The sequence below is a fragment of the Scyliorhinus torazame genome, chromosome 10 (assembly GCF_047496885.1).
Source record: "Scyliorhinus torazame isolate Kashiwa2021f chromosome 10, sScyTor2.1, whole genome shotgun sequence".
Lineage (NCBI taxonomy): Eukaryota > Metazoa > Chordata > Chondrichthyes > Carcharhiniformes > Scyliorhinidae > Scyliorhinus > Scyliorhinus torazame.
Genome location: NC_092716.1, coordinates 109,208,444 through 109,235,005, shown reverse-complemented (window position 1 = coordinate 109,235,005; position 26,562 = coordinate 109,208,444). Strand labels below are relative to the sequence as shown.

Sequence of the window (26,562 nt, the reverse complement as noted above, 5' to 3'; positions counted from 1 at the left end):
AGAACCCTATCCCAGAACACAGAGACCCCTATCCCAGAGCACAGAGACCCCTGTCCCACAGCAGGGAGACCCCTATCCCAGAACACAGAGAACCCTATCCCAGAACACAGAGACCCCGATCTCAGAGAACGGTAATGCCTGTCCCAGAGCACAGAGAACCTATCCCAGAGCACAGAGACCCCTATCCCAGAGCAGGGAGACCCCTATCCCGGAACACAGAGATCCCTATCCCAGAACACGGAGACCCCTATCCCAAACACGGAGACAAGTATCCCAGAGCACAGTAATGCCTATCCCAGAGCACGGAAACCACTATTCCATAACACAGAGACCCCTATCCCAGAGCACGGAGACCCCTATCCCAGAACACAGAGACCCCTGTCCCAGAGCACAGAGAACCCTATCCCAGAACACAGAGACCCCAATTCCAGAGCACGGAGACCCCTATCCCAGAACACAAAGACCCCTATCCCAGAGCACGGAGACCCCTATCCCAGAACACAGAGACCCCTATCTCAGAGCACGGAGACCCCTATCCCCGAACACAGAGACCCCTATCCCAGAGCACGGAGACCCCTATCCCCGAACACAGAGACCCCTATTCCAGAGCACGGAGACCCCTATTCCAGAACACAGAGACCCCTGTCCCAGAGCACAGAGACACCTATCCCGGAACACAGCGACCCCTATCCCGGAACACAGAGATCCCTATCCCAGAGCACAGAGACCCCTATACCAGAACACAGAGACCCCTGTCCTAGAGCACGGAGACCCGTATCCCAGAGCACAGAGACCTCTATAACAGAACACAGAGACCCCTGTCCTAGAGCACGGAGACCCCTATAACAGAACACAGAGACCCCTGTCGCAGAGCACGGAGACCCCTATCCCAGAGCACGGAGACCCCTATAACAGAACACAGAGACCCCTGTCCTAGAGCACGGAGACCCCTATCCCAGAACACAGAGACCCCTATAACAGAACACAGAGACCCCTATCCCAGAGCACGGAGACCCCTATCCCAGAGCACGGAGACCCCTATAACAGAACACAGAGACCCCTGTCCTAGAGCACGGAGACCCCTATCCCAGAACACAGAGACCCCTATAACAGAACACAGAGACCCCTATCCCAGAGCACAGAGACCCCTATCCCGGAACACAGCGACCCCTATCCCGGAACACAGAGACCCCTATCCCAGAGCACAGAGACCCCTATCCCGGAACACAGCGACCCCTATCCCGGAACACAGAGACCCCTATCCCAGAGCACAGAGACCCCGATAACAGAACACAGAGACCCCTGTCCTAGAGCACGGAGACCCGTATCCCAGAGCACAGAGACCTCTATTGCGGAACACAGAGACCCCTATTCCATAACACAGAGACCCCTATCCCAAACACGGAGACCCGTATCCCCGAGCACAGTAATGCCTATCCCAGAGCACGGAGACCCCTGTTCCATAACACAGAGACCCCTATCCCAGAGCACAGAGACCCTATCCCAGAGCACGGAGACCCCTATCCCAGAACACAAAGACCCCTATCCCAGAGCACGGAGACCCCTATCCCAGAACACAGAGACCCCTATTCCAGAGCACGGAGACCCCTATCCCAGAACACAGAGACCCCTGTCCCAGAGCACAGAGAACCCTATCTCAGAGCACAGAGACCCCTATCTCAGAGCACGGTAATGCCTATCCCAGAACACAGAGACCCCTATTCCCAGAACACAGAGACCCCTATCCCAGAACACAGAGACCCCTATAACAGAACACAGAGACCCCTGTCCCAGAGCACGGAGACCCCTATCCCAGAGCACAGAGACCCCTATCCCGGAACACAGCGACCCCTATCCCAGAACACAGAGACCCCTATCCCAGAGCACAGAGACCCCTATAACAGAACACAGAGACCCCTATCCCTGAGCACAGAGACCCCTATCCCAAACACGGAGACCCCTATCCCAGAGCACAGTAATGCCTATCCCAGAGCACGGAGACCCCTATTCCATAACACAGAGACCCCTATCCCAGAGCACGGAGACCCCTATTCCATAACACAGAGACCCCTATCCCAGAGCACAGAGACCCTATCCCAGAGCACAAAGACCCCTATCCAGAGCACGGTATCCCGAATCCCAGAACACAGAGACCACAATCCCAGAGCACGGAGACACCTATCCCAGAGCACGGAGATCCCTATCCCAGAGCACAGAGATCCCTATCTCAGAGCACGGTAATGTATATCCCAGAACATAGAGACCCCTATCCCAGAGCACAGAGACCCCTAACCCAGAGCACAGAGACCCCTATCCCAGAGCACAGAGACCCCTGTCTCAGAGCACGGTAATGCCTATCCCAGAACACAGAGACCCCTATCCCAGAGCTCAGAGACACCTATCCCAGAGCACGGAGACCACTATCTCAGAGCACAAAGACCCCTATCCAGAGCACGGTATCCCGAATCCCAGAACACAGAGACCACAATCCCAGAGCACGGAGACACCTATCCCAGAGCACGGAGATCCCTATCCCAGAGCACAGAGATCCCTATCTCAGAGCACGGTAATGTATATCCCAGAACATAGAGACCCCTATCCCAGAGCACAGAGACCCCTAACCCAGAGCACAGAGACCCCTATCCCAGAGCACAGAGACCCCTGTCCCAGAGCACAGAGACCCCTGTCTCAGAGCACGGTAATGCCTATCCCAGAACACAGAGAACCCTATCCCAGAACACAGAGACCCCTATCCCAGAGCACAGAGACCCCTGTCCCACAGCAGGGAGACCCCTATCCCAGAACACAGAGATCCCTATCCCAGAACACAGAGACCCCGATCTCAGAGAACGGTAATGCCTGTCCCAGAGCACAGAGAACCTATCCCAGAGCACAGAGACCCCTATCCCAGAGCAGGGAGACCCCTATCCCGGAACACAGAGATCCCTATCCCAGAACACGGAGACCCCTATCCCAAACACGGAGACAAGTATCCCAGAGCACAGTAATGCCTATCCCAGAGCACGGAAACCACTATTCCATAACACAGAGACCCCTATCCCAGAGCACGGAGACCCCTATCCCAGAACACAGAGACCCCTGTCCCAGAGCACAGAGAACCCTATCCCAGAACACAGAGACCCCAATTCCAGAGCACGGAGACCCCTATCCCAGAACACAAAGACCCCTATTCCAGAGCACGGAGACCCCTATCCCAGAACACAGAGACCCCTATTCCAGAGCACGGAGACCCGTATCCCAGAACACAGAGACCCCTGTCCCAGAGCACAGAGACCCCTATCCCAGAACACAGAGACCCCTATTCCAGAGCACGGAGACCCCTATCCCAGAACACAGAGACCCCTATCCCAGAGCACGGAGACCCCAATCCCCGAACACAGAGACCCCTATTCCAGAGCACGGAGACCCCTATTCCAGAACACAGAGACCCCTGTCCCAGAGCACAGAGACCCCTATCCCGGAACACAGCGACCCCTATCCCGGAACACAGAGATCCCTATCCCAGAGCACAGAGACCCCTATACCAGAGCACAGAGACCTCTATAACAGAACACAGAGACCCCTGTCCTAGAGCACGGAGACCCCTATAACAGAACACAGAGACCCCTGTCGCAGAGCACGGAGACCCCTATCCCAGAGCACGGAGACCCCTATAACAGAACACAGAGACCCCTGTCCTAGAGCACGGAGACCCCTATCCCAGAACACAGAGACCCCTATAACAGAACACAGAGACCCCTGTCGCAGAGCACGGAGACCCCTATAACAGAACACAGAGACCCCTGTCCTAGAGCACGGAGACCCCTATCCCAGAGCACAGAGACCCCTATCCCGGAACACAGCGACCCCTATCCCGGAACACAGAGACCCCTATCCCAGAGCACAGAGACCCCGATAACAGAACACAGAGACCCCTGTCCTAGAGCATGGAGACCCCTATCCCAGAGCACAGAGATCTCTATTGCGGAACACAGAGACCCCTATTCCATAACACAGAGACCCCTATCCCAAACACGGAGACCCGTATCCCCGAGCACAGTAATGCCTATCCCAGAGCACGGAGACCCCTATTCCATAACACAGAGACCCCTATCCCAGAGCACAGAGACCCTATCCCATAGCACAAAGACCCCGATCTCAGAGCAAGGTAATACCTATCCCAGAACACAGAGACCCCTATCCCAGAGCCCCCTATCCCAGAGCACGGAGATCCCTATCTCAGAACACAGACACCTATCCCAGAGCACAGAGACCCCTATCCCAAAGCACAGAGACCCCTATCCCAGAGCAGGGAGACCCCTAGCCTAGAGCATGGTACTCCCTATTCAAGAACACGAAGACCCCTATCCCACAGCAATGAGACCCCTATCCCAGAGCACAGAGACCCCTATCCCATAGCACAGAGACCCCTATCCCAGAGCATGGAAACCACAATCCAGAGCAATGGGATCCCACCCCCAAGCAATGACACCCCTATCCCAGGCAATGGGACCACTATGCCAGAGTATGGAGACACCTATCCCAGAGCAATGAGACCCTTGTCGCAGAGAATGGAGACCCCTATCCCAGCGCACTTGGACTGCACAACTGCTGGCAACTCAACAGTAGCCAATGGTGGAATAGAGAGCAAGCAAATTGTTTATGATTGGGGAAGATTAAATGGTCCTGCTGTGGCTATGAGCTGGCAATAGGTTCATGCCCATGTCGATAATGCTCACAATCGAAGATTCACAAATTCATTGCGATCGCGGCAAGCTTCTGATCAATGAGAAATTACACCAAACGACTGGGAATCCCAAAGGCCAGTATTTCTAATGCAGCTGTAAATGAACAGAACTATCACCATGTACTTGATACAACAGCTTTCAGTGCTGCTGTATCTCCCGGCAAGTGTCATGCGGGAGGCGTGAAAGCTTTTGCACCGTGTCCTCTTCAACTGTGAAAACAACCAGCAGTAGAATTACAATATCTGTCTTTGCATCCTGGGATTTGTCTGTGAAGAGAGTTTTTTTTTGAGTTCCATAAACACCGGAAATATGCACCTGGCACTGGTTGTGTGGGAAGCAATTCGAGTTGAGGAATTAAGAACAGACACAAGTACATTGATGTAAAATTAAAGCACAATAGCCTGGAATCAGGATGATTCCGATAACACGTTGGAACTGGTGAAAAGAAATTAGCTTGCTGACATAAATGGAGAGATATTTTGTCTTTTGAAAAGACATCATCCACTTCATTAGTTGCTCTCTTCAGTGGAAGAAACAATAAATAAATAAATAATTGGAGTCAAGGGTTACAATTGGAAGATTAATAATAATAATTAAAAGAAACAAAAATTTAGAGTATCCAATTATTTTATTTCCAATTAAGGGACAATTTAGCGTGGCCAATCCACCTACCTTGCATATCTTTGGGTTGTGGGGGTGAAACCCACACAGACATGGGGAGAATGTGCAAACTCCGCACAGACAGTGACCAAGGACTGGGATTCGAACCCAGGTCCTCAGCGCCGCAATCCTAGTGCTAACCACTGCGCCACATGCCCCCAATGATAATAATCTTTATTAATGCCACAAGGAGGCTTATGTTAACACCGCAATGAAGTTACTGTGAAAATCCCCTAGTTGCCACACTCCGGCCCCTGTTCGGGTGCACTGTGGGAGAATTCAGAATGCCCAATTCACCGATCAAGCGCGCCTTTCGGGAATTGTGGGAACAAACCTGAGCACCCGGAGGAAACCCACGCAGACACGGCGAGAACATGCAGACTCCACACAGACAGTGGCCCAAGCCTGGAATTGAATCCTGGCACTGTGAAGCAACACTGCTAACCACTGTGCTACCCTGCCGCTGAACGTGTATATAATGGGAGTTAGTGGAAATGGTAGAATTAAACCTGTTACTTGTATTCACTAGCATTACCTTCAATTATATGTGAATTACAGTTACAGAGATAGTTTGTGCAGAAGTTTCTGGGGGCTGGGTGATCTTCAACTCAAACTAAAGAGATGAAATCCTCTTCTCATTGCTGAAGGGATGTTATGAGAAATGAGTTTGGCCATTCTCAGAATAGTTCCCAAATTGGTCCACTGATCCGGGTAGACTTTCCGGTCACGCACACTGCAGGAATGGTCATGGGTGGGATGGAAAATAGGACGGACCTCGGTCGGGGTTTTCTGGTTTTGGGCAACCTTAGAATCTCCACAAAAAGGCACACGAGAGAGCTGGGGTGGGAAATGGATGTAATGTCACGATCACCTGTCGGAAAGTGGGAATCTCAACGTCCCACAGGCGAATGGACAAATCAGGGACAACTCAAGAAGAAAGGTAAAATATAAACAAATTCACCAAGGACTTGAAGAATGGTTTCCTTGTACAGCAGGAAGGGAATTTACACCTGCCTTTGCCGTGAATGTGAACGGCGAATCGGGCGCAAAATCCCGCGAGAGTCAGAAAGTTCCATCTAATTGTGGGGCTTCACAGCCATGTGAATATTCATACATTGCCAAAGGCTGTATAAGAATGGGAAGCAGTCGAGGGGAGAGGGCCAATGCCTGTGAGGAGGGGTGATGCGTAGGAAGTGGGGGGGGAGTAATGGATGTGAAGGGGTGGGACGTTGCCAGTGGAACTGCATAAGTGGGGGGCAATAGCTGTAAAGGGGGGGTGACGCCTGTGAAGGGGCAATGCCAGTGATGGGGGCGATGCATGTAAAGGGGGAGGGTCATGGCTGTGAACGAAGAGGGTGGTGGCTATGAATGGGGAGGGCGATGGCTGTGAAGGGCGAGGGCGATGCCTGTGAAGGGCGAGGGCGATGGCTGTGAAGGGCGAGGGCGATGCCTGTGAAGGGCGAGGACGATGGCTATGAAGGGCGAGGGCGATGGCTGTGAAGGGGGAGGACGATGGCTGTGAAGGGGAGGACGATGGCTGTGAAGGGCGAGGGCGATGCCTGTGAAGGGGGAGGACGATGGCTATGAAGGGGGAGGGCGATGGCTATGAAGGGCGAGGGCGATGGCTGTGAAGGGCGAGGGCGATGGCTGTGAAGGGCGAGGGCGATGGCTGTGAAGGGGGAGGACGATGCCTGTGAAGGGGGAGGACGATGCCTGTGAAGGGCGAAGGCGATGCCTGTGAAGGGCGAGGGCGATGCCTGTGAAGGGCGAGGACGATGGCTATGAAGGGCGAGGGCGATGGCTGTGAAGGGGGAGGACGATGGCTGTGAAGGGGGAGGACGATGGCTGTGAAGGGCGAGGGCGATGCCTGTGAAGGGGGAGGACGATGGCTATGAAGGGGGAGGGCGATGGCTATGAAGGGCGAGGGCGATGGCTGTGAAGGGCGAGGGCGATGGCTGTGAAGGGCGAGGGCGATGGCTGTGAAGGGGGAGGACGATGCCTGTGAAGGGGGAGGACGATGCCTGTGAAGGGCGAGGGCGATGGCTGTGAAGGGGGAGGGCGATGCCTGTGAAGGGGGAGGGCGATGGCTGTGAAGGGGGAGAGCGATGGCTGTGAAGGGCGAGGGCGATGGCTGTGAAGGGGGAGGGCGATGGCTGTGAAGGGGGAGGGCGATGGCTGTGAAGGGCGAGGGCGATGGCTGTGAAGGGCGAGGGCGATGGCTGTGAAGGGCGAGGGCGATGGCTGTGAAGGGGGAGGGCGATGGCTGTGAAGGGCGAGGGCGATGCCTGTGAAGGGCGAGGGCGATGGCTGTGAAGGGCGAGGGCGATGGCTGTGAAGGGGGAGGACGATGGCTGTGAAGGGGGAGGACGATGCCTGTGAAGGGCGAGGACGATGGCTGTGAAGGGGGAGGGCGATGGCTGTGAAGGGGGAGAGCGATGGCTGTGAAGGGCGAGGGCGATGCCTGTGAAGGGCGTGGGCGATGGCTGTGAAGGGCGAGGGCGATGGCGGTGAAGGGCGAGGGCGATGGCTGTGAAGGGGGAGGGCGATGCCTGTGAAGGGGGAGGGCGATGGCTGTGAAGGGGGAGGGCGATGCCTGTGAAGGGGGAGGGCGATGCCTGTGAAGGGGGAGGGCGATGGCTGTGAAGGGGGAGGGCGATGCCTGTGAAGGGGGAGGGCGATGCCTGTGAAGGGCGAGGGCGATGCCTGTGAAGGGGGAGGGCGATGGCTGTGAAGGGCGAGGGCGATGGCTGTGAAGGGCGAGGGCGATGGCTGTGAAGGGCGAGGACGATGGCTGTGAAGGGGGAGAGCGATGGCTGTGAAGGGGGAGGACGATGGCTGTGAAGGGGGAGGGCGATGGCTGTGAATGGGGAGAGCGATACCTGTGAAGGGCGAGGACGATGGCTGTGAAGGGGGAGGGCGATGGCTGTGAAGGGCGAGGGCGATGGCTGTGAAGGGCGAGGGCGATGGCTGTGAAGGGGGAGGGCGATGGCTGTGAAGGGCGAGGGCGATGGCTGTGAAGGGCGAGGGCGATGGCTGTGAAGGGGGAGGGCGATGGCTGTGAATGGGGAGAGCGATGGCTGTGAAGGGTGAGGACGATGGCTGTGAAGGGGGAGGGCGATGGCTGTGAATGGGGAGAGCGATGGCTGTGAAGGGCGAGGACGATGGCTGTGAAGGGGGAGGGCGATGGCTGTGAAGGGGGAGAGCGATGGCTGTGAAGGGCGAGGGCGATGGCTGTGAAGGGGGAGAGCGATGGCTGTGAAGGGCGAGGGCGATGCCTGTGAAGGGCGAGGACGATGGCTGTGAAGGGGGAGGGCGATGGGTGTGAAGGGGGAGGACGATGGCTGTTAAGGGGGAGGACGATGGCTGTGAAGGGGGAGGGCGATGGCTATGAAGGGGGAGGGCGATGGCTGTGAAGGGGGAGGACGATGCCTGTGAAGGGCGAGGACGATGCCTGTGAAGGGGGAGGGCGATGGCTGTGAAGGGCGAGGGCGATGGCTGTGAAGGGCCAGGGCGATGGCTGTGAAGGGCCAGGGCGATGGCTGTGAAGGGCGAGGGCGATGCCTGTGAAGGGGAGGGCGATGGCTGTGAAGGGCGAGGGCGATGCCTGTGAAGGGGGAGGGCGATGCCTGTGAAGGGCGAGGGCGATGCCTGTGAAGGGGGAGGGCGATGGCTGTGAAGGGCAATGGCGATGGCTATGAAGGGGGAGGGCGATGGCTGTGAAGGGGGAGGGCGATGGCTGTGAAGGGCGAGGGCGATGCCTGTGAAGGGGGAGGGCGATGGCTGTGAAGGGCGAGGGCGATGGCTGTGAAGGGGGAGAGCGATGGCTGTGAAGGGGGAGGGCGATGGCTGTGAAGGGCGAGGGCGATGCCTGTGAAGGGGGAGGGCGATGCCTGTGAAGGGCGAGGGCGATGGCTGTGAAGGGCGAGGGCGATGGCTGTGAAGGGGGAGGGCGATGGCTATGAATGGGCGAGGGCGATGGCTGTGAAGGGCGAGGGCGATGCCTGTGAAGGGGGAGGACGATGGCTGTGAAGGGGGAGAGCGATGGCTGTGAAGGGCGAGGGCGATGCCTGTGAAGGGGGAGAGCGATGGCTGTGAAGGGCGAGGGCGATGCCTGTGAAGGGGGAGGGCGATGCCTGTGAAGGGCGAGGGCGATGGCTGTGAAGGGCGAGGGCGATGGCTGTGAAGGGGGAGGGCGATGGCTATGAAAGGGGAGGGCGATGGCTGTGAAGGGCGAGGGCGATGCCTGTGAAGGGGGAGGACGATGGCTGTGAAGGGGGAGGACGATGGCTGTGAAGGGCGAGGGCGATGGCTGTGAAGGGCGAGGGCGATGGCTGTGAAGGGGGAGGACGATGCCTGTGAAGGGCGAGGACGATGGCTGTGAAGGGGGAGGACGATGGCTGTGAAGGGCGAGGGCGATGGCTGTGAAGGGCGAGGACGATGGCTGTGAAGGGGGAGGGCGATGGCTGTGAAGGGAGAGGGCGATGGCTGTGAAGGGAGAGGGCGATGGCTGTGAAGGGGGAGGACGATGCCTGTGAAGGGCGAGGACGATGGCTGTGAAGGGGGAGGACGATGGCTGTGAAGGGCGAGGGCGATGGCTATGAAAGGGGAGGGCGATGGCTGTGAAGGGCGAGGACGATGGCTGTGAAGGGGGAGGACGATGGCTGTGAAGGGGGAGGACGATGCCTGTGAAGGGGGAGGACGATGGCTGTGAAGCGGGAGGACGATGCCTGTGAAGGGCGAGGACGATGGCTGTGAAGGGGGAGGACGATGGCTGTGAAGGGGGAGGACGATGCCTGAGAAGGGGGAGGGCGATGGCTGTGAAGGGGGAGGGCGATGGCTATGAAGGGGGAGGGCGATGGCTGTGAAGGGGGAGGGCGATGCCTGTGAAGGGGGAGGGCGATGGCTGTGAAGGGCCAGGGCGATGGCTATGAAGGGGGAGGGCAATGGCTGTGAAGGGGGAGGGCGATGGCTGTGAAGGGGGAGGGTGATGCCTGTGAATGGGGAGGGCGATGGCTGTGAAGGGCCAGGGCGATGGCTATGAAGGGCGAGGGCGATGGCTGTGAAGGGGGAGGGCGATGGCTGTGAAGGGCCAGGGCGATGGCTATGAAGGGCGAGGGCGATGGCTGTGAAGGGGGAGGGCGATGGCTGTGAAGGGCCAGGGCGATGGCTATGAAGGGGGAGGGCGGTGGCTGTGAAGGGCGAGGGCGGTGGCTGTGAAGGGCGAGGGCGATGCCTGTGAAGGGAGCAGGCGATGGCTGTGAAGGGCGAGGGCGATGGCTGTGAAGGGCGTGGGCGATGCCTGTGAAGGGAGCAGGCGATGGCTGTGAAGGGAGCAGGCGATGGCTGTGAATGGGGAGAGCGATGGCTGTGAAGGGGGGAGAGTGCCCACGATACTGCCGCGGTGGAGGATTGCCTAGGTGCCATGGGGGAGGGGGAATCATCTGTGTCCATGGGAGGGGCGGTGTCGGGGTAAGTATATGTTTAGCACAAATCAGGGTGGCCTTTGAAGAAGGCTCCACGATCTGTGTAGAGCCGGTCTTTTCGGCTCCATCAGGCCCCGCCCCACCAGAGTGATGACGTAAACCGCACCTCCCCAGACTTTTGTTGCACCAAGTGCCGTAAAATCTAGTCTGAAAACTGGGCTGTGTTTCTGGAGAGATATATGCCAGTTTTCTGGAGAGATACACGCCAATTTTCAGTCAGGGCCTGACACTGACAAATTTTGGGAAAATTCTGCCCAGCAGCTGAGACACAATTGTGATGGATTTGATGTTCAGAAATCCACATGTATTGTAGTCATATGTTCAGCATCTGAGATCTTACAAACATCTCATGGTTAGATTTGATATTGGTGTCAATGTTAAGGGGCAAAAATAAATAGGTTTTGGAACCGTGAGAAATTATTGATGAGGACACCATACTGAAAAATAGAACTAAAGGCAAAAGGAATGAAAACATAATGCTCAGGTCAAAGAAATCAAATATATTCTGTTACAGAGTGTGGTGCTACATTTAGGATGTGATGATCTAACAGGAAGATTAGAAGCAGCATAAAAATGAAAATTACTTTAAAAGATGTAAGAAACAAACAGTGAAGAGGATCGGGATTCATACGAAAGGCAATTGAAAGGAAGCATTAGGAATATCTGGAAGGGTCACAGAGACACAGGTCAGTGAAGGCAACAAAGGAGCTCCTAAAACAATAATAGCAGAAAGAAGGTCAAAGAACAGGTGGATCTTCGGGAGAATGAATTGGATGAAATTATTATGGATAATCAGAATATGGCAGAAACTGAACTGGACCAGCCATATAAATGCGGTGGCTATAAAGGCAGGTCAGAGGCTGGGAATCCTGTGGTGCGTAACTCACCTCCTGACTCCCTTCACAACCTACAAGGCACAAGTCAGGAGTGAGATGTAATATTCTCCACTTGTCTGGATGAGCACAGCTCCAACAACACTCAAGAAGCTCGACATCATCCAGGACAAAGCAGCCCGCTTGATTGGCACCCAATTTACCACTTTCAGTCCCTCCTCCACTGACATACAGTAGCAGCAGTGTGTACCATCGACAAGGTGCACTGTAGTAACTTACCAAGGCTCTTTCGACAGGACCTTGCAAACCCATGTCTACCACCTAGAAGGACAAGAGCAGTAGACACATAGGAACATCACCATCTGCAGGTGCCCCCCCCAAACCAAGCACCATAATGACTTGGAAAAAGTGCCGTTCCTTCACTGTTGTTGGGTCAAAATCCTGGAACTCACTCCCTAACAGCACTGTGGGGGTACCTACATGGACTGCAACAGTTCAAGAAGGCAGCTCACCATCACTTTCCTGAGGGCAATTAAGTGTGGGCAATAAATGATGGCCTAGCCAGTGCTGCCCACATCCGATGCAAAAATGGAACAAATAAAATTCTTCATGGCGGCTTTGTCAACGAAGGACTAAATTTAGGACTGAGGCACGGTGTTGAATAGAGTAACAGAAGCTACGCTTTCTATCTAATCTTACTGTACTTGGGCTGGGACTGCTGGACAATGACATGCGAGGTCTGAAGTAAGCATTCCTTTACCCAGCACTAATATTCTTACCCTGGTGAGTACGGTATTCACAACAACTCTATTCCAACAATGCAGTTGGGCAACTTCGGCTAGTGAGTAGCCCACATGAGTGAGCCACAAGATTTAAATCAGATTTGCTCCCTAATCATGACCCATGAATAAGATTGAATACATTTAATTGTGATTAATGTACGTATTTCAGATGTATTATATATATTTGGTGCAGTAAGGGTTAAAAGCCTGGGTTAGTGTATGTATGACTGTTGCAGTGGTGCTTTTAAAAGTCCTGGCTTGCAAGACAGCTAGGCATTTTGGGAGGCAGATGTACAATTAAAGCACTGTAAAAGCTTGGGCTGATGGATTTTTGTTTGAATTAAGAGGTCCCTGTGGAGTAGATAGTTGGAGACATTGGGCGAGATTCTCTGTCCCCCCGCCATGTCGGAGAATCGCCGGGGGGCGGCGTGAATCCTGCCCCGCCGCTCCGACGCCGGCTGCCATAGTCTCCGGCGCCGGTTTTCAGGCGGGGATCGCGCCATGCCGGTCAGTGGCCCACCCCCGGCAATTCTCCGGACCCCGATGGACCGAGCGGCCGCCGGTTTCTGGCCAGTTCTGCCAGCGTGAAATGGACATAGCCCACACGGCAGGACCTGGCTGGTAGGCTGGCTGGTGCAGTCCTCGAGGGGTGCGCGAGGGGATCCGGCCACGGGTACCCTCACAGTGGCCTGGCCCGCGATCGGGGCCCACCGATCTGCGGGCGGGCCTGTGCCTTGGGGGGCACTCCTTCCTTCCGCGCCATCCTCTGTAGGGCTCCACCGTGGCTGACGCGGAGAAGACAGCCCGCTGCGCATGCGCCAGAATACACCGGCTGGTCTGCAAATGCGCGGAACCTCGCGGCCGTTCTGCGCATGCACTAACTCGCGCCGGCCTAGCCCTCGGAAGTGCGGAGGATTCCGCAACTTCTGGTTGGCCTGACACCGGAGTGGTTCGCGCCATTTGTTTACGCCGGCGTCGGCCATAGGTGGATTCGGTAGAATCCCGCTCATTGTGTTTCAGCTTGGTAAGATGATGTAACTAATAGGAGGAGCTAGAGAACCAGGCATTTTGCAGAAAAGCAGGTAGTTTAGGTTTTAGATTGGGATGTGGACACAAGTCAAGCATCTGCTCCCAATATAGTTCAGTTGAAGATCTGTCTGTAGATAGACGACGAGCAGTTTCTTTCCAAGAAGTTCAGAGTTTTAGAATTGTGGCTGGAAGGTGAGCTGAACCTAGCTGAGAAGCAGCCTCTGAAGAAATAAAGCCAGATTTTCTGCATGGTTCTGACAGGATCAGGTCTTTCTTTAAAGCAGGCAAAATATCCCTCTTTTTCAAAGTGGAATATCAAGACCTCTCTGTAAAGCACCCATTCCTGAGTGCTAACTGATTGGGATCTGAGATGGTTCCGTTGTTTGAATGGAAGTAAAGATAGTAGTTAAGGGTTATTGTGTCACTTTATTGATTTGCAGTGTTTAAGGGGTAATTATATGATATTTTCTTGTGCGATGTTAAAGATATCTTAATACTGTCTTAGCAAAAAGGTTTGTTTAGATATAGAAATCCCCAGTTCACTCCTGGAGCGAAGGATCAGTCTTCCAAAATTAAAATAAAATATTGGGATTTTTGTCCCATATCCCAGCAACTGTTGGGGTCTGATCTACAATATTTCATAACAAGTTGTAGAAAATGCTTAAACATTCATATATTATGAGAATTATCAACATCTGAATGGTAAAAACAAACGGAATATTTACATTTTGATTGGACTCTGTGGGCGCCCACGGCTCTCACAGTCAATGCTGTGAGCAATCAGCCCGCACCTCACTTCACTTGCCCTTGATTTACGTGCATATCACTTCAGTCATACCGGTAGGAAAAATATTACACGGACGGAAATCAGTGGAATCTGGTATCTCTGCGGGTGGGCAACAAAATGTCTCGTGGCCGCAATGCCACACAGGCCGCATGTGAACCCCCCGCCCCCAGGCTGCAGGTTATACACCACTGGTGCAGAAGCTTAGAGCAGCAGCATGGGGGAGAAGGATTATTTGTGCCTCTCCTTGCACATCCTCTTCCTCACCTGGTTGAACTTTGCGCTGTTTCTCCATCCTATCCAGGCTGTCCAGCAATCCATCGATACGATACTTTATTTGGGTGAGCTCACGCTTTATTGTCTGCAGGTCATCAGCTTTCACTGAAAAAGAGAAATCAGCAAATATTATCTCAACATTTTTACAGTAAAGGGGGTAACATTTTTAAAAAGCCCAAGCCCAAAGGACAGGAGGAAAATAAAGACATGGGTCAGCTGACACCAACATTGGTTTTGAAGAGACCATGGGCTGAAGGACAAAGGCTAGGCTGAGAGAATTGAAGTGTTCCACAATCTAGACATTTTGGAAAGAATGAGTTCATAGATTCATAGAATCCCTGCAGTGCCAGCAGGAGGCCAATCAGCCCATCGAGTCGGTACCGCCCCTTCGAATGAGCACTCAACCCTTATCCGCCCCTCCCCCCATCCTCATAACCCAATAAACTAACTTGCAAATTAACTAAGGAGCAAATTAGCATGGCCAATCCACCTAACCTGCATATCCTTGCACTGTGGGAGGAAACCGGAGGAAATCCACGCAGGCACAGGGAGAACATACAAACTCCACACAGTCACCCAAGGCCGGACCCCTGGTGCTGTGAGACAACAGTGCTAACCACAGTGCCACCGTACGTCTGCAAGAAAGGCAAGAACGTTAAGGCACGAAGGTGAATATCAGAGTTGTTACGGTGCAGGGGGAAGGCCATTTGGCCCATCATGTCTGCACCCTCTCTCCAAATGAACATTATGACTTAGTGCCATTCCCCTGCCTCTTCCCCGTAACCCTGCACATTGTTTCAATTCAAATAACCATTGAATGCGCTTTTGAATGCTTCGATTGAACCGGCCTCCACTGCACTTCCTGGCAGTGCATTCCAGACCCTGACCACTCGCTGTGTAATACATTTTACTCACATTGCGGGTGGGCTTTTCACACCCCCTCGCCCCCCCGCGGCGCGCTTCAAAGTAGCGGAGGTGGCCCGCCATTGGGCGGCGGCCGCATATTCTGGTCCCACTGCTGTTTCCCATTGTATGCGCCCCCGCTACCCAGAATCCCACGGCAGTGGCTTGCTGTCGGTGGGGTGGGAGGATGCCGCTGAAGGGAAAGGCCTGAAAATTAAGGCCTGTATTTGCTTCTTTAGCAAATCACTTTCAATCTGTGCCCCCTCATTCTTGATCTTTCTACGGATGGTAACAATTTTTCCCTATCTTTGGTGAATATGATGAGTCCTGATTTCAACAAGGCAAAGATTTTAATTTTAAAAAAATTCTTTCATGGGAAGAGGCTGGCGCTGGCTGGGCGAACCATTCCTAACTGCCCTTGAACAGAGCGGCTTGCTAGGCCATTTCAGAGGTCAGTTCGATGTCAACCACATTGGTGTGGCTCTGAGGGCATAGGCACGTCATGCCAGGGAACGATATCAGATTTCTTTCTCGGAAGGACACTTGTGAAGCAGATGGGTTTTTAGGACAATCGACGATTGATACAGAGGAAAGGAAGAATGTGTAATAACGGTTTAATATTGTATCAATACGATTCTGGCACACATTTCTGGACAGTCTGAAATTCCCCAATCACAAGCAGTTGCCTTTTACAAAAGCAGGTATGTATTGAGGAGGGCACAGGGGGGGGCGGGGGGGGGGGGGGGGGGGTCACAGCACTATCATAATTTTGATCCCTTAATTTGATTTAGAAAGTCAGAGAGAGGAAGAGACAAGTGGCACCCCCCATTGCTGCATACAACCATCAATCAGAGAGAATTGAATATTTATCTGATTCCATCTGTGAGGCACATACAATGCATTTGAAAGCTACCAAATCTTCCTCAGCTATGCAATAAACTGCATCATATGATGATGTTCTGCATCTACATATGAATATTTTCCTATATCAATAGATAGATGTCAAACAAATCCTCAGATTGTGCTTGATGATTAATAATGGGCTATAATGTCAAATCGAGGTTCGATCTGAAAGGAAAACCTTGATTTCATTTGTCCATACTCCAACCCAGTCCCAGGTTTGGTACCATCTGGATTTGGTACCATCACTATGGGTGAGTTCCATTGGCTGCAACCCACTTCAATTATGCCATTTTTAAGCATATTCTCAATCTGTTTATTAACCTGTGCCAATTTTGAAGGGTTAAGTCTATATTGATGTTGTTTGATTGGAATAGCATTTCCCACCTCTACATCATGTATAGCCATTTTAGTACTTCCCAATTTATCTCTACAAACTTGCCCTTGTGATATCAATAACTCTTTCAGGTCAGACCGTTTTTCCTCTGGAAGGTAACTCAACAATTTATCCCAATTTTTAAGAACATCCTCGTTTTCCAATTTAATTTGTGCTATGTCATCTGGATTTGGTTCGTCGCTTTGAGTGAGAATTATTAAAACCTCCTCCTTTTTCTCTCCTTCCCTTTCAAAGTACCTTTTAAGCATATTCACATGACACACTCGGTGAGTCTTCCGTCTATCTGGTGTTTGTACCACATAATTCACCCCACTTAATTTCCTTTCAATCTGATAAGGTCCACAAAACCTAGCTTTTAAAGGTTCACCTACCACTGGTAACAACACTAAAACTTTATCTCCACAGGCAAAACTACGAACTTTGGATTTCTTGTCCGCTACCCATTTCATCACATTTTGTGCTACTTTTAAATGTTGTTTGGGCAATTCACCTGCTCTATTTAATTGTTCCCTAAAATTTGACACGTAATCCAATAATGTAAGTTCTGATTTCTCACTCACCAATTTTTTCTTAATCAATTTAAGTGGTCCTCTTACCTCATGACCAAAAATTAGTTCAAAAGGATTGAATTTGGTTGCTCATTAGGTGCATCCCTAATTGCAAACAGTACGAATGAACAAAGAACAAAGAACAAAGAAAAGTACAGCACTGGAACAGGCCCTTCGGCCCTCCAAGCCCGTGCCGACCATGCTACCCGACTAAACTGCAATCTTCTACAATTCCTGGGTTCGTATCCCTCTATTCCCATCCTGTTCATGTATTTGTCAAGATGCCCCTTAAATGTTACTTATCGTCCCTGCTTCCACCACCTCCTCCGGTAGCGAGTTCCAGGCACCCACTACCCTCTGTGTAAAAAACTTGCCTCGTACATCTATTCTAAACCTTGCCCCTCGCACCTTAAACCTATGCCCCCCAGTAATTGACCCCTCTACCCTGGGGAAAAGCCTCTGACTATCCACTCTGTCTATGCCCCTCATAATTTTGTAGACCTCTATCAGGTCACCCCTCAACCTCCGTTGTTCCAGTAAGAACAAACCGAGTTTATTCAACCGCTCCTCATAGCTAATGCCCTCCATACCAGGCAACATTCTGGTAAATCTCTTCTGCACCCTCTCTAAAGCCTCCACATCCTTCTGATAGTGTGGCGACCAGAATTGAACACTATACTCCAAGTGTGGCCTAATTAAGGTTCTATACAGCTGCAACATGACTTGCCAATTCTTATACTCAATGCCCCAGCCAATGAAGGCAAGCATGCCGTATGCCTTCTTGACTAACTTCTCCACCTGTGTTGCCCCTTTCAGTGACCTGTGGACCACCACACCTAGATCTCTCTGACTTTCAATACTCTTGAGGGTTCTACCATTCACTGTATATTCCCTACCTGCATTAGACCTTCCAAAATGCATTACCTCACATTTGTCCGGATTAAACTCCATCTGCCATCTCTCCGCCCAAGTCTCCAAACAATCAAAATCCTGCTGTATCCTCTGACAGTCCTCATCGCTATCTGCAATTCCACCAACCTTTGTGTCGTCTGCAAACTTACTAATCAGACCAGTTACATTTTCTTCCAAATCATTTATGTACACTACAAACAGCAAAGGTCCCAGCACTGATCCCTGCAGAACACCACTGGTCACAGCCCTCCAATTAGAAAAGCATCCTTCCATTGCTACTCTCTGCCTTCTATGACCTAGCCAGTTCTGTATTCACCTTGCCAGTTCACCCCTGATCCCGTGTGACTTCACCTTTTGTACTAGTCTACCATGAGGGACCCTGTCAAAGCCCTTACTGAAGTCCATATAGACAACATCCACTGCCCTACCTGCATCAATCATCCTTGTGACCTCTTCGAAAAACTCTATCAAGTTAGTGAGACATGACCTCCCCTTCACAAAACCATGCTGCCTCTCACTAATACGTCCATTTGCTTCCAAATGGGAGTAAATCCTAACTCGAAGAATTCTCTCCAGTAATTTCCCTACCACAGACGTAAGGCTCACTGGCCTGTAGTTTACTGGATTATCCTTGCTACCCTTCTTAAACAGAGAAATAACATTGGCTATTCTCCAGTCCTCCGGGACATCACCTGAAGACTGTGAGGAATGGAATTCCTTTATCACAATCCCCTGGATAATCGTGACAATAAGCCCTCAACATTGCCTTCAATGTCTGATGCCACCTTTCTAACGCTCCCTGCGATTCTGGATGGTTCGCAGTTGATTTAAATTGTTTTATTCCTAAACTATCCATAACTTCTTTGAATAACTTTGAGGTAAAATTCGATCCTTGATCCGATTGTATTTCATGTGGGTAGTCCATATCTAGTAAAGAATTTAAGTAACTCCTCCACAATCTTTTTAGCTGTAATATTACATACTGGAATGGCCTCTGGATACATAGCAGACATATCCTTTATTGTCAAAAGATATTGATTCCCACTTTTTGTTTTAGGAAGCGGTCCTACGCAATCGATTAGGACCCATGTAAAAGGTTGCTCAAATGCTGGAATGGGTATTAAGGGTGCTGGTTTTATCACTGCTTGAGGTTTCCTTATCACTTGACATGTGTGACATGATTGACCATCTTAATCCAAACAAAAATCCATCAGCCCAAGATTTACATTGCTTTAATTGCACATCTGGCTCCCAAAATGCCTAGCTGTCTTGCAAGCCAGGACTTTTAAAAGCACCACTGCAACAGTCATACATACACTAACCCAGGCTTTTAACCCTTACTGCATCAAATATATATAATACACCTGAAATACATACATTAATCACAATTAAATGTATTCAATCTTATTCATGGGTCATGATTAGTGAGCAAATCTGATTTAAATCTTGTGGCTCACTGAGATGATGGAGAGCCACTCATGTGGGCTACTCACTAGCCGAAGTTGCCCAACTGCATTGTTGGAATAGAGTTGTTGTGAATACCGTACTCACCAGGGTAAGAATATTAGTGCTGGGTAAAGGAATGCTTACTTCAGACCTCGCATGTCATTGTCCAGCAGTCCCAGCCCAAGTACAGTAAGATTAGATAGAAAGCGTAGCTTCTGTTACTCTATTCAACACCGTGCCTCAGTCCTAAATTTAGTCCTTCGTTGACAAAGCCGCCATGAAGAATTTTATTTGTTCCATTTTTGCATCGGATGTGGGCAGCACTGGCTAGGCCATCATTTATTGCCCACACTTAATTGCCCTCAGGAATGTGATGGTGAGCTGCCTTCTTGAACTGTTGCAGTCCATGTCATGCCAAGGTCATCCCCACACCCCCACTACTTGCCTTCAAACAACTGCGCAACCTCAAATAAACCATTGTTTGCAGCAAACTACCCAGCCTTCAGAACAGCGACCACGACACCATACAACCCTGCCATGGCAATCTCTGCAAGACGTGCCAGATCATCGACATGGATACCACATTACACATGAGAACACCACTTTTGTGAGGGCCACGAAGAATCCAGCACGGGTTTTAAGGATACAAAGTAATCACATTTAATTACAATAACATATATACATATAACAGCTGCAGCAACTTCCCTTGCTGCACACTCCTTCCTGCTGGTTCCTAAACTGGCCAGCTTTATTTATACTTGGAGTTTACTAATGGTTTCTCCGCCCCCTCATTGGGGAAGCTCATACTCCCACAGGATTGTGGGATTGTCATTAGTCCCCAGCCAATGGTAAGCAGGCAGGTTATAACATCCCTCCCCCCCAAAGTCCAAGGAATCCACCGAAGACCCTGGCGATGGAGGGCGTCGGACTCGTTTTGCCGCAGGCCGGACACCATTTGCACGCGGCGCTGGATCAGGCGGCGTGTAACGAGATGGAGACCGGCGCTTCCGTGATGAACGGCGTAACGGTTGTACATCCACGGCCCGTGGACCCGAGGATTTTCCCTCTGATGCGTCCTGTGTCTCCATCTCGGAGTCAGAGTCTGCTGCCTCCGTCATGTCAGCGTCTCTATCTCCATTCGGTTCTGTAACGACCTGCACAGGCTTTGAGTGAGGCACCAGTGGAAGATTGTGAGGACTACCTTCCCTTGTCTCTGGTCTCTGCGGCTGTAGAAATGAGCTCCGGGGGCAGGGAATCTTTGCAGGGGATAGTCTTCTGGACCGAACGTGGTCTACATGTTTGCGCTGGAGACGACCCTGGGCTTGCACCTGTTAAGATATAGGGCCCGTTTGTCGAAAGATTACGCCAGGAACCCACTGGGCACCACCAGCAAAATTCCGAACGAACATTGGGTCACCGGGCGCAAACTGCCAAATCGGCCGGTGCCGAGAAAATCCCTGTCCCTGCCATTCTTGTGTGCGGTGTACTTTTGTGCCAATGTCCGGGAAAACCATACTAAGGCGGGTGTGAAGTCTCCGGCCCATTAGGAGTTCTGCGGGAGCTACCCCAGTCACCGCATGGGGGGTGGTCCTATACGTTAACAAAAAGCGAGCCAGTCTCGTGTCCATTGATCCGGAAGACTGCTTCTTTAGTCCTCTTTTGAATGTCTGCACTGCGCGCTCTGCCAACCCATTTGAAGCCGGGTGGTAAGGGGCAGTGCGGATATTGCGTATGCCGTTCATCTTCATGAACCTCGCAAACTCCTCACTCGTGAATGGAGTGCCGTTATCCGTGACCAGCACCTCGGGGAGGCCATGCGTGCTAAAGGACAAACGCATCTTTTCAATTGTTGCGCAGGACGTTGTCCCCTGCATCTTATGCACCTCTAGCCATTTAGACTGGGCGTCGATTAATAGAAGGAACATGGATCCTTGAAAAGGGCCTGCAAAATCTGCATGCAAGCGTGACCTGGCCATTCCCAGTGATGTAGGGGAGCGGCTGACGGAAGCTTCTGATGCTCCTGGCAAATGGAGCAGTTTTGGGCCACCTTCTCAATGTCGGTGTCGAGGCCTGGCCACCAGACATAACTCCGGGCCAACATTTTCATTTTGGTCACACCTGGATGCCCATTGTGCAAGTCTCTTAGTATTAGCTCCTGGCCTTTTTCCGGGACAATCACATGCATCCCCCACAAGAGGATGCCGTCTTACACGATGTCGGAAACCAAACTTTGATTTATGACCTAATTCATAATCATCTGCCATTTCTGCTGCTAACCTCGCAGTTTTAACCCTCTGTTCTTCCACATGAGTTCTCACTACATCAGGAATTGAATTTTTAAACTCCTCCAAAAGCATAGTTTCTCTGAGAGCTTCTTACGTTTGGTCTATTTTCAAAGCCCTTATCCACGTATCAAAATTACTCTGTTTCATCCTTTCAAACTCCATGTATGTTTGACCAAATTCTTTCCTTAAATTTCTAAACCTTTGTCTCGAGGCTTCAGGCACTAGCTCATATGCACCTAAGATGGATTTCTTCACCTCCTCATACGACCCAGATACCTCCTCTGGTAGTGATGCAAACAAACAACAAAGAACAAAGAAATGTACAGCACAGGAACAGGCCCTTCGGCCCTCCAAGCCCGTGCCGACCATACTGCCCGACTAAACTACAATCTTCTACACTTCCTGGGTCCGTATCCTTCTATTCCCATCCTATTCATATATTTGTCAAGATGCCCCTTAAATGTCCCTATCGTCCCTGCCTCCACTACCTCCTCCGGTAGTGAGTTCCAGGCACCCACTACCCTCTGCGTAAAAAACTTGCCTCGTACATCTACTCTAAACTTTGCCCCTCTCACCTTAAACCTATGCCCCCTAGTAATTGACCCCTCTACCCTGGGGAAAAGCCTCTGACTATCCACTCTGTCTATGCCCCTCATAATTTTGTATACCTCTATCAGGTCGCCTCTCAACCTCCTTCGTTCCAGTGAGAACAAACCGAGTTTATTCAATCGCTCCTCATAGCTTATGCCCTCCATACCAGGCAACATTCTGGTAAATCTCTTCTGCACCCTCTCTAAAGCCTCCACATCCTTCTGGTAGTGTGGCGACCAGAATTGAACACTATACTCCAAGTGTGGCCTAACTAAGGTTCTATACAGCTGCAACATGACTTGCCAATTCTTATACTCAATGCCCCGGCCAATGAAGGCAAGCATGCCGTATGCCTTCTTGACTACCTTCTCCACCTGTGTAGCCCCTTTCAGTGATCTGTGGACCTGTACTCCTAGATCTCTTTGACTTTCAATACTCTTGAGGGTTCTACCATTCACTGTATATTCCCTACCTGCATTAGCCCTTCCAAAATGCATTACCTCACATTTGTCCAGGTTAAACTCCATCTGCCATCTCTCCGCCCAAGTCTCCAGACAATCTAAATCCTGCTGTAGCCTCAGACAGTCCTCATCGCTATCCGCAATTCCACCAACCTTTGTGTCGTCTGCAAACTTACTAATCAGACCAGTTACATTTTCCTCCAAATCATTTATATATACTACAAAGAGCAAAGGTCCCAGCACTGATCCCTGTGGAACACCACTGGTCACAGCCCTCCAATTAGAAAAGCATCCCTCCATTGCTACCCTCTGCCTTCTATGGCCTAGCCAGTTCTGTATCCACCTTGCCAGTTCACCCCTGATCCCGTGTGACTTCACCTTTTGTACTAGTCTACCATGAGGGACCTTGTCAAAGGCCTTACTGAAGTCCATATAGACAACATCTACTGCCCTACCTGCATCAATCATCTTAGTGACCTCCTCGAAAAACTCGATCAAGTTAGTGAGACACGACCTCCCCTTCACAAAACCGTGCTGCCTCTCACTAATACAAACACTTCACTCGCTCTACCTACCAGCTTTGTTTGAAACAGTAATACCCACATGTCCTGTGGCCATTTCATTTGTATAGCTACCTTCTCAAATGAAATGAAAAAGGCTTCTACTTCCTTCTCATCAAACCTTGGCAATGCTTGGACATATTTAAATAGATTCCCACTAAGTTTTCGACTTTGACACTCTTTGTCACTATCCTCATCACTATTATCCAACTGTACGCTTCTCTTTACACCTGCCACTTTTAATTGACTGGCATGTTTCATGGCCATATAGTGAAGTTCAAACTCCCTCTCTTTATGTTTTTCTCTGATATGTATCTCCCTTTCTCTTTCTTTTTGTTCTGCTCGGGCTATTCTTTCTGTTTTCCTTTCTTCTCTCTCTTTTTCCTCTCTCTCTCTCTTCCTCTTTCTTTTTCCTCTCTCTCTCTTTCATATTCAAGCTGCTTTAATTCTTTCTCATCTTCCATTTGTTTAACTTGTAACTGAATTTTTGCCATTTCCAATGAGTCAAACTGTATCTCAGGCAACTTTAAATGCTTAGCCACTGCCATAATTACCTCATCTTTTCGCATTTTGTCAGGTAATGTTAACTGCAATGTTTTTGCCAAATTTAACAGTCTGCTTTTAGTCTCTGTCCGTAAGGTACTGCGTGTGACCATCTCCACCCCAAAAACTTCAGAGCCTCTGAAAGAGCCATTGTTCACAACACACTCCCTACTTAAACTAAAATACCACACCTGAAAAGCACCCACAATATGCTCATCCCTCACTGTCTTTAAGTTCACTAAGCCAATCCAATAGATAGACTTTTATCCCCCTCAGGCCCCCAATTTGTCATGGGCCAGGGTTTAGAGAACGCCAAAGTGTAACATGGAATTCACCTGACCCACAACTTTAATAGATTGTGGTATGGGGAGCACACGCCCATTCTACAGGTGTGGTACAGCAGAAATGGAAAAGTATTTTTTAAAGCTAAACAATGTTTATTCTATGAACTCAAGTTGACCTTTTAAAACATACAGTGAACATCTTAGCAACCATTAATTCAAATACAACCCCCAAAGACTACAACACTAAGTGATCCTTTAAGCTTTCCTTTTAACATCCATACAACTTAAAAACAAAACCTTTAACAGAAGCATATCAGGTTAAAATCACTACTGAAAACATTTATAATTCTGAATTCACCAAATCATCAAGAGATAATCTTTTCATGGCAGAGAGATCAACAGTACACCTGCTCTGTCTGGCTTCAGCTCCAACACTGAAAACAAAACTAAAACACACCCTGCAGCAAACAGCCTAAAACAAAAGTAAAAAGCTGACAGGCAACCCAGCTCCACCCACACTCTGACATCACTGCAGTAGTAAACATCCATTTCTTAAAGGTACTCTCACTACAGATATTTATATACACACCTATTTATAAACATCCATTTCTTAAAGATACTCTCACATGACAATTTCTTAAAGGATCGTGAAAAGGTGAAAAATGAAACCATGTAGAAGTTGATGGTTTATTTTTTTTTGGGGGGGAGAGATGTCACGTGAGAGTACCTTTAAGAAATGGGTGTTTAAGAAATGTACCTTTAAGAAATGGGTGTTTATCAGTGATGTCAGAGTGTGGGTGGAGCTGGGTTGTCTGTCAGCTTTTTATTTTCGTTTTAGGCTGTTTGCTGCCTAACTTGAGTTCATAGAATAAGCATTGTTTTGCTTTCAAAAATACTTTTCCATTTCTGCTGTACCACACCTGTAGAGTGGGCCGTGTGCTCCCCATACCACAATCTATTAAAAGTTGTGGGTCAGGTGAACTCCATGATACATTTTGGGGTTCTCTAAACCGTGGCCCATAACAACATACATGCTTCATCTTTGTGCAATATCGTGCTTCATTGAGCATTTGCTCTTCGTCACTGAGAACATGACTGCAGGGCTATTATCATCCCTCACATTACCCTGATTATCATGGAGCAAGATTCCCTCTTAACTGGTATCGCTTCACAAACATTGCCAGCCCTTTGAAACTTCACCCAAGGGACTGGACTTCACATGTGAGGCCAAGCAGCGAAAGGCCAGTAACACTTTAAAGGAGAGAGCAGTTCAGTATACTGGCTCTTTACTATACAATGGCCATCTGCTTTCTGTTGCCTGGAGGTTTCCTTCAAGTCCAATTAATGATGTGCTGGAGTGATTTAATTCAAGTTGGCAGGATGCTGGGTGTCCGGACCAGTGTGTTGAAACATTGAGAACTGGGCTTCAAACTAAACAGATGGGGCTGATTTCCTCTCTTGAATGCTGTTAAGATAGCTTTCAATGGGCAAGGATCCAGAGGATAGAATTAATGGCCCTTAAAATACAATCCATTTCCTTTCAGTGTTTGCAATGCAAAAACAGCTTGACGTAAAGGTTCACTGGGAAGTTTAAAATTCAACCATTCTGGGTAGCAAAGTGTCTGTTCAGCCACGACTAGGAATATGATTCTATGAGCAACACAGACAGGGTTTTGCCTCCCTCATCAGTCTAAACAGTTCATCAGAGCACTGTTGATGTACTGGAGCCCCCCAGAACAGCGCCAGCTACAGGTGGGCAGTCCGCAAACTTCATCTCAGGGTTTAAAATCTAGAAGGGCAAAACACTGTGGAGGGTGGAAATCTGAAATATAAACAAACAATGTTTTCCAGCATTTTCTATTTATGTTTCCGATTTAGATGCAGTGGCCCTGAAATTGCGTTGCAGCTGTCCCTAATCTCCTGCTATGGTTTTGGTGGAGATTAATGACGGCTTCCAGAGGGATGGGCTCACACTCTACCAGCGGGAAATAGGGCAGAAACCCTGACAAATTTCCAGGCCACTATACTTTTCCCATTCTTTCTCACCTTTCTTTTCCTTGAAGTAAACCTGGAAGAAGAGTGCCACTGTCCATTTAGAAAATGGATCCAACCATGTAGTAGACCCAATGGGTTCCAA

General features: G+C 50.3%; 1 protein-coding gene across 6 annotated transcripts in view; it reads right to left on the bottom strand.

Moving 5' to 3' along the window:
- LOC140430841 (RNA-binding Raly-like protein) overlaps positions 1 to 26,562 on the bottom strand; it is a 2,211,286-nt gene that overhangs the window by 83,334 nt on the left and 2,101,390 nt on the right. For all 6 annotated transcript variants that reach the window (XM_072518571.1, XM_072518572.1, XM_072518570.1 and 3 more), the window contains one exon: positions 14,587 to 14,700. In XM_072518571.1, the coding sequence (XP_072374672.1) occupies positions 14,587 to 14,700 (114 nt within the window). The remainder of the gene's footprint in view (positions 1 to 14,586; positions 14,701 to 26,562) is intronic.